This window comes from Pollachius pollachius, assembly GCF_949987615.1.
Source record: "Pollachius pollachius genome assembly, chromosome: 1".
NCBI classification, from domain to species: Eukaryota; Metazoa; Chordata; class Actinopteri; order Gadiformes; family Gadidae; genus Pollachius; species Pollachius pollachius.
The window spans coordinates 35,088,315-35,097,702 of record NC_136934.1 but is presented as its reverse complement, the minus strand read 5'-3'; the positions used below and the strand labels follow the sequence as shown (position 1 = coordinate 35,097,702).

General features: G+C 48.2%; 1 protein-coding gene across 1 annotated transcript in view; it reads left to right on the top strand.

The window, feature by feature from the left end:
• The window catches only part of agmo (alkylglycerol monooxygenase), a gene marked incomplete at both ends in the record, with an annotated part of 43,379 nt that extends 35,289 nt beyond the window's left edge, over nt 1-8,090 (top strand). The window contains one exon of the mRNA XM_079730027.1: nt 8,010-8,090. Coding sequence (XP_079586153.1) covers nt 8,010-8,090 — 81 coding nt within the window. The remainder of the gene's footprint in view (nt 1-8,009) is intronic.
• Between the last annotated feature and the right edge of the window lie 1,298 nt (nt 8,091-9,388).

Here is a 9,388-nt window from a genome sequence, read left to right as displayed (position 1 = left end):
GCCGTAGGTTACATATGGAAGCCATGCTGGCACGATGACGACATGCACACACACTGTGTGTGTGTTTGTGTGTGTGTGTGTGTGTGTGTGTGTGTGTGTGTGTGAGTGCTTGTGTTTGTGTGTGAGTGCTTGTGTTTGTGTGTGTGTGTGTGTATATATGTGTGTGTGTGTGTGTGTGTGTGTGTGTCGTTATGTCTTTGTGTCCATGGGTGTGGCTTTTAATGTTTGTTTGTGGTTCTGTCGTCTTTTATGTCTGTTGCCTTTGTGTTTGTGTGTGTGTGTGTGTGTGTGTGTGTGTCTGTGTGTGTGTGTAAAAAGTTGAATGTATACATGTACACAAGTGTAAAGACCGACATTACAGCACGTTTATTTACGGTCCATCGTTCCTATGTTGAGTGTATTATATGTAAATGTGTGTTGGTGAGGTGTGTGCATATCTTCAGTCCCTCGTGGAAATGCTCATCATTCTCATTCTCATCATCACGATCTCATAGGATTGTGATGATGTAACACGCACATGTGTCATCACTAAGGGGTTCCCTACGCCCGGGTTCTGGTTCCTGCTAACAGCTAAGGGGGGCCGTATCGACTCTGTGTGTCCTACAGTAATTAAGTAGACCGTACCCCCCCCCCCCCCCCCCCCTACGGTCTGCAGGGGGTGAACCCATAGTCATTTAAGAGGGAACCTCGTAAAGGTACACCTGTCTTTGTGCTGAAGGGTGACGGAGAAGAGAGGGCGTCCGCCAGGGGCCCGGGGTTTAGCAACTCTCACCTGGACGTGAGTTCATGCTCCAAAGGGCTGCTTCATGTGAAACAAAGAAAACCATATTGGAGGTTTGTGTTTCATTCCCGTTGTGGATCCCCCTTGGCAGCTGTTTTGCACTAGTATACACATCAAGAGACACTTTCAAACAGACCCGGCCAGACGTGTTTTTCTTCAAGCAAATAAAAGGGAGAAAAAGATGTGTCCACGCATTAAACAGTGAACCGGAGAAGCCACACTAAATCAACCGAATATCCCAACGACAAAAAGAAGATGGTTTTATTTTCAACCCCTATTACATTTTCTAGCGTTCTCTCCTAATGATGTTTAACGTTTGTACAGATGATATTTTTGCTGGCGGCCGTTAAGGGGAAAGATAAATAATCCATAGGCGAAAGAGCGAGGTCAGGACAACATTAGCACAACGTGCCCCCAGACGGCTCCGTCTCCGGCGGCATCGCAGACACGGTGACCTTCAGCCCGCCCCGCTTCCCCTACCAACGCTTTCCACAGCATTACACGCCCGTGAGCAAGGCAGCAGCTAGGTGAGCCGGTGGGTCTCAGGTCAAAGGTTATCTGAGAGGCGATAGCACTCTTTCCGTCTCTGGTGCGAGAGCTCTGCCACCGACACTTTCACTTCAGGTCTCTTTTATTTTTTTTGTGTGCGGTTTCTTTTTTTTCTTTTCCGACCTCCGGAATGTGGGCATCCGCTCCGGGGTTTCGGATCGACTGAGGCAGTCCGGCTTCGCCATGAAAAGAAAGATTGCCGTGGAAACGCTGTGATTATGACATCATAATCGCACGTCTCTCAGCGCCGGGCAGTGGAAAAGTGAGAGAAATATGAAAAACAAGAGGAGAGCGTTCCTCGAGGCCGAGTCACAGGGGAAGGGAGACCTCGGTGTGTTGCGCTGCGTTATTTTTGAGCGAAAACAACCGGGTGCTGGAGTACACACGGTGAAATATTATCATTCTGCGACCGGGGGGATTGGGCCCGTCAGAGGCTAAACGCCTGGTTTATGTTGTCAAGCGGCGTGCCAGGACGCCTTATGGAAACACATCGATCGGTGGTCTGCCGTTCGCCCTGCGTGGTTTGGTTCATGCCTGGTTTCTTCGTCAGGCCAATTTGTATTTTCCCTTTAATTCCCAAAAGGGAGAGAGATTGTATTATGCGCGGTGTTGTTAATTCATCCTCGTGAGACAGGATACGGTAGTTACGCGATTTATCATACGGCCCCCAGGCAACTGTGTTGCGCGGTGAAATAGTTGTGTAGCGTCCGTGAATATGTACACTGCCCTCCACGAGCGTTCCTCGGCAGGTCGGCTAGCGAATGGACGACCTTGCAGAGACAGGACTCCACCACGGCCAAGAAATGGGAAACCTCAACATAATCGATTTTAGTCAGCTATGAGCCTCACTACTTAAATCAGTCCCTTATATTAGCTAATATAAGTTTTTATCCCTTATTCCTTCCTAACATTCTCTCTTTCTCTCCCTCCTCTCTCTCTCTCTCTCTCTCCTCTCTCTCTCTCTCTCTCTCTCTCTCTCTCTCTCTCTCTCCCTCTCTCTCTCTCTCTCTCTCTCTCTCTCTCTCTCTCTCTCTCTCCTCTCTACTCAAGTCCATGTCCCTGTAAAACAATCCAATGTTTGCAAAAGGTTTGTGTTTCTATACTGGGTAGAGGTAGTGGTTTTTAATCATAGAAATAGACGATCACATACCAATCTTCATCTGGGGCCTTTGGTGATATTATATTTCCAGAAATTATGAAATTACTTACAAAATAAGGCACAATGCTACCAGTGGAGAGGTTAAATATAATCTTTGCTATTTAAATTGTAGAACGGCATAGAATTTGAAAACGGACCAGAAGAACACAATCTAATGTTTCTAATCTCATTTTAAATTAAAATGGTTTGATACTGGATTACCTCTTGTATTTATCCATAGTGTAGACAAACCACAAAGAGCCGCCCCTGAATCATCTAGTCAGAGCCGTGTCCCTGGCTCCGTCCGTAGGCCTATCTTCTGTCTGTCAGCGAGGGGAGGGGGAGGCGATGGAAAGCCGTGAGTCACGGGGCCAGTGGGGGCCCATCTGTCCAGTCCTCAACTCCTTTGAAGAATCCTATGGAACCCTTTTCTCAGAAGATGTAGACAGGCACCACTCTGCCTCCCTTCATGTCCCTCCACCCGTTATACAACAGGGGGGCCTAAATCTGCAAGACTCCCCCCCTCATCCTTCCTCCTCGCCTTACGCTATTGTGTGTTTTTCTGGGGGGGGGGGGGGGGTTCTGGAATCATGCCTGCGAACCAGTCCTCCAAATTTCCATCATCTTACACACCCCTCACCAAGCGCTGCCTCAGCGGGCCACCCCACGGACTCGCGATGTGAGTGAAGGGTGGGCTTCTCCTAGTGGAGCCCCAGCCAAGCTCCAGGGGCCAACAGTAAATTCAGACCAGGAGACGTAGCGAGGAAAAAGAGCGGGAGAAATCAGGGCCAGTGAATTTCCCTGATTTAAGAAGAAACCCGGGGAGAAAAAAAAAAACTTTGGCTTCTGAAAGCGCCATGGTACTCTGTGTTTGTCTCTGTGTTGACTGAACACTTGACCCAATGTGTATGACCTTTAGTCCTTCTAACCTTCAGCTCTCCCGAGAGTCTGACGGAGAGTCCGGCAGGAGCAGGACTAGGGTTTCCAGTTCAAACCGGCGTCTGGGCCACTCTATACTATTCTTCAAACTGGCGTATAATTCTTTTCATTGTGTTTTGATACACTCACACTGTCTCGTTACCGCCGGTCCTCATAAGTCATTGTGTGTATGTGTGGGTTTCTGTGTGTGTGTGTGTGTGTGTGTATGTGTGTGTGTGTGTGCGTGGGAGTGTGACATGGATATTTCTCAGGGTTTTTTACTACAGCCCAGGCAGTAGACGGGCGTCCCCGGGGGGACATTAGGGAGCTCAGCGTATCCTTCCTGAGTCTGCAGCAGAACCTGCGCACCTCAAACTGTAGACCTGCGCATAATGTATAGACAGGAAGTGCAGGGGGCGGGGGGGAGGGGGGGGGGGGCTGTGGACATGTGTGCATGTGTCTAAGACTAGGTTGGTGTTATTGTCTATGGCATACTGCAGCAGGTGTGTGTGTGTGTGTGTGTGTGTGTGTGTGTGTGTGTTTACACTGTTACCATGCACGTTCTCATGTGTGTGAATGCACACTAAGTGAGGGTATCCATTTGTTTACAATTTTTAGAAAAAATGACTGTAGACAAAAAAAAAAAATTTGGAAACTATCCTGTATCATTGAGATTTATGCAAATTCCCATCTGTAAAATCCTAATAAAATAAACGCAATAACGAAATAAACTGAATTTCAACCCGCTCATCTCCTCCACTTTGTGAGGCAGACAAACAAACAGTGAGCCTAACGTGCCTCTTTATAGACTGGCTCATCCATCCAGGGACGTCCGGCACACCGGGAGAGATCTTCCCTCACAGTGGAGGGGGCCAGGTCTGGGGGTACAGTGTCCATATGTTGGGGGGGGGGGGGGGACCCTGGAAATATCCTCCAGGCCATACATCACAGGCTTGACAGCCTGCAGAACCTCTCAGACGTTTTCATTTCAATCAGCGGGCCAGCTGGTGACGGATCCCCCCCCCCCCCCCCCCCCCCCCCCCCGGCTGGCGCTGTCCCGCTGACCCCGCCCTGCCAGCCTGCAGGGGCCAGGCGCAGGGCCGTGGGTCACCGGGCCCCACCGCTTTATGGACGCCTGTGCAGCCAGCAGGGCCAGGTGTGCCGTGATTTGATAGGTTATCGGTGTGATGGGGCAGATACGTCTGCTGGTCGGACGATGCAGACAAAAATAATCACAGAAAAAAATCGAAATATTCAAAACATTTCTGCATGTTTTCCTAAAAATCGACAAAATACATATTCTACTCATGTTTCAATATGGTAAAACCATTGTGTTTTTTCTTGTCCAGTGTGGCTCTGGTAAAATACAATCTTCCCAACGAGAGCATCTACTGAGGTCTTCTTGACCGAATCGATGCAATGTGTTGGGGCAGCCGATTCCCTGAAAGTAAATTACTCCCTGGCTCCTCAGGAGTTCATCCGTGGTTCTTCACTGATCTGAATGTTACTCACTCAATGAGTACGGTAGACAAACGCACTCATGAAAACCCTGTGACCGCCTAAAGGGTTAACTCAGAAGGCAGAAGGGGAAGCGTCCAGCTAAAACCACAGGCCTTTAGGTTTTCCTTCACCAAGTACCTTCTCCCCGAGTCAAAACAGAGTGAGTGCCAGACGATCTGTTGAGATGCCTACTTTGCGAAGCGGCGTGCGTCGCTTGTAATGCTTATTTGTAGATGATCAAACCTGCTTCCTTCCACTATGTAATCTGTCCCATATGAGTCTCTTACTCCGGCCGCTTGAAACCCAGCCGATGCAGTGGGTGGATAAGGAGAGAGAGAGAGAGAGAGGGAAAGAGAGGGAGAGAGGGAGGGAAAGAGGCAGAGAGAGAGAGAGAGAGAGAGAGAGAGAGATAGAGGGAGAGAGGGAGGGAAAGAGGCAGAGAGAGAGAGAGAGAGAGAGAAAGAGATAGAGGGAGCGGGATAGAGGGAAATAGGCAGAGAGAGAGGGATAGAGGGATGAGGGAGAGAGAGGAAAAGAGAGGGATAGAGCGAAAGAAAGGGAGAGAAAGAATGGAGGGAAATAGAAGGAGTTACAGCCAGAGAGAGTGGGGGGGTTAGGGGGAAAAAGGGAAAGAGAGTGGGCGAGAGATGGAGAGGAAAAGAGAGGCGGGGGACGCAGAACAAACCAATCTGTGCTAGCGTTCAGCTTCAATAGAATGGTCTGTCAGATTTAAACCTGATTTGTTAAGTTCTGGTCCCAGGAGCCTCGGTCCTCGGTCCCGGGGCTTTCGTGACAGTGGGGACTTGGGTCCGGACGGCGGGCCGGTCCTCCCCTGACTGCCATGTGCTGTGCCACGAACGGAATTGGACCCAGACCCCTTTTTTTCTCCTCTTGCCTTTAATGAGAGCTGCCTTTAATGTGAAGAAAGGGCGAGAGAAACCGAAAGAGAGCAGCATGGAAAGAGAGAGGGAGGAATAGAAAGAGACAGAGAGAGAGTGAGAGAGGGATGGAGACGGAGGGACATGGATAGAAAGATAATACAGATGTGATGGTATCAAACGTTGTCGTGGAGCTGTAATGCTTGCCCTCCACAATGAGGCTACAATCATTTCCACGTCCTCTTTTGGGTCTTTTTTCAGTTCCTGCAAACACTCTCACTTCCTCCAGGCTCTGAGGTCATCCCCCAGCACTCTCACCCTGGGCCAGGTAGTTAGGGGCCCCCATGTGGAGGGAGAAGTGAATGTTTAGCATGTATAACACTCTCTATTCCGGTCTCTCTCTCTCTCTCTCTCTCTCTCTCTCTCTATCTCACTCTTACCCCCCTCTCCTCTCTCTCTCCCTAGCTCTCTCCCTCTCTCTCTCTCTCTTTCTCTCTCTCTTTCTCTCTCTCTCTCTCCCTAGCTTTCTCCCTCTCTCTTGACTCACTTTCTCTCTCTCTCTCTCGCTCTCTCTCTCTCTGTCTCTGTCTCTCTCGCTCTCACTCTTTCTCTCTCTCTCTCTGTCTCTCTCGCTCTCACTCTTTCTGTCTCTCTCTCTCTCTCTCTCTCTCTCTGTCTCTCTCTCTCTCTCTCTCTCTCTCTCTCTCTCTCTCTCTCTCTCTCTCTCTCTCTCTCTCTCCCTCCCCCCCTCTCACCCCCTCTGCCTTCCTGGTCTCCCCCCGCTCCTTTGCCCTAAGGAACACAGCTGTGGTTTCAAGGGGGGGGGGGGGGAACGTTGCTTATTTTCCCATCAGGCCTTGTGATGGACACGGGAGGGTTTGGTCCTTCTGGCCGGCCCTGTGAGGTAGGATGCAGTTTATGGCCCAGTTCGCCAAGCGGGGGGTAGAGTGTGCAGCCCTCCCCTTGCTGCCGTGACCGTTTGACCCGGGCCAAGGTGCACCATGGGAGATGCACTCTCTCCCTGCTCTTTAACCTTTAGGCAAGATAAAAAATAAATATTTTGGTGTCGCCCTACGACGGCGGGCTGGCCCCCGGGGGGGGGGGTCCGGTGTTTTCTTTCAGTGAGGGATCCACTCCTAAGTGTTTTCCTTGGTGGTGGCCGCTTGTATATGACAGCTGTCACACGCTGGGCTACAAGCGGCCCTGCACACGAAGCAGTGTACCTTTTTGTTGTCAAGCAGACATGTTTATCCAAAGGGACGGACAATCAATTCAGATACACACAGGTCATTATGGAGCATGTAAGCATCTTGCTGAAAGATCCCTACAGGTATACTGTGGATAGCCCCTTGATATTACTATATTGTACTATTATGAAGTTATTCTTTTATACTATTTCGTCCTGTGGGAGGATACCACTTCTCTTGTGATCGAGAGAGATTCAATTAAAATATGTATGTTTCCATCAGTTTCTAGAATAAGTCCCAGACACCAGGCAAAGTCATAATCATGGTGTACTGGAAAAGTGGAATAAATAGTTAAGTGAGTCTTAGCGAGGACTAAGAATAATGAGAAAAGACATAGTGAAAATAGAAAGCTGTAGAATTTGCTGTTTCAGGCTCCAAATAGTGGGTGACCAGGGGTTAAAACGAAAAAATATTGTAGTCATTTTTGGAGTCTTCGGATAATCACTTCTGACAGAACTATGTTACCATAGGGACCGGTTGTTGCCATGAAAGTAAATAAAGCTCATAAAGCTCAAGTTAAGCAGTATTAGTATCTCACTGCAACCATAGTCCTCTCTCTCTCTCTCTCTCTCTCTCTCTCTCTCTCTCTCTCTCTCTCTCTCTCTCTCTCCGCTATCTCTCTCTCTCTTTCTCTACATTAACTCACTCTGAATACGAAAGTGATCATATTTCATAGTAATTATCACAGAGTGTAGCCCTCACACACACACACAAACACACACACACACACACACACACACACACACACACACACACACACACACACACACACACACACACACACACACTCACACAAACAAACACACACACACCAAACACACACACACACACACACACACACAAACACACACACCAAACATACACACACCACACACACACACAAACACACACACACACCAAACACACACACACCAAACACACACACAGACACACACACACACACACACAGACTCTAGCAACCCGCAGGAACCTAACTCAGGACTATGTTGTCTCCCCAGGCCTTTGTCTCCCTCTGTCTGCTGTTCTGGGTACTGCACAATGGCTCCCAGCTGGTCCGCATCAAGAACAAGTCCAACTGATTCCAATCACACACCTGGATAATGTGCTGGGACTGTAAGGGTACATATATATTTAATATACCATCACTTAAACATAATTCTACAGTATAACCTCTTAACCAGTGTGGATTCAATTATTGTTATCTTTATTAATACAGAGTCTATTGAGTGGATTATCTTTATGCAATAACTGTATTAATGAGTATAAGTGTCAATGGTGCATACGGTACATATAACTTATTTGTACTTAAATAGAATGATTCTGATCGCTTAACAATGTTAAGCCTGCTAACTAGATCAAAATGAATACATGTATTTGAACTTGTTGTTGTGAATGAAGTAATGAAATGCAGTCAAATCACTGTAATTACGCTGTAAGATATACAGGGAAAAACGAACATTGGATATACATCACAATATAATGTGATGATATTGATTTAGCCTCATAGGTTTGGATGCCTCCAAGTGTCTAGTTATTTCTAGGATTGTTGAAGCCAGTATGGATAATAGTGTTGAGCTTAACATCTTCAACTTTTGATTTGCCATATAACCTCAAGACAATAAAGTCTGTACTTCCAGATAGAAGCTTTCCTTTTACAGTCTTGGTTGACAAGGTGAGCTGCTCACAGGTGACAGTGGGTGCCTGGCTAATCGTCCGACGGGCCTAGAAGGGTGTTTTATGTTAAAGTTAAAGCATGTTCAAGCGGCGGGTTGCTACACATTTGAATAGGGTTATTATCTATAATTCAGCATGGACAGGTATGTGAAAGATAATGAGATCTATACATCTCTATACCTATATATCCACATACCGGAATCTATACCCAGGCATGAATAGAAGAATGTTTTCAGTTTTTTCCTCCTAATGTTATTGCAATGTTGCACAACACCCCCAAAAAAGCAGACACTCACCCACCCCCCCTGACCCCCCGTTGTAAAGATGATGTAGCGCCAATGTGAGCCATGCACCAGCCCCCATTAAGTAGAGGTGTGCGGGGCCCCATCCGCTCTGCCGCACGACAACGGAGCTCATCCACCAGCAGATGGACTCAACCTGCTCCTCCTCCTAGCAGAGGAGCGTGTAGAGGAGTGACTCTCAGCACACACCAGATGGTGCCATTACACCCTCCCCCCCTTCATGGCCACTCGCCTACTACCAATACAACCCCCCACACACACACACACACACACACACACACACACACACACCAGGGATGCACACACTCTCAGCCCAGCAACAACGGTTCATCGTACCGTCAACCGTAGCGATTCATGCAGAAGGTGGAGCAGGGCCGTGGTGTCAGTGTGTTGGTGGCGGG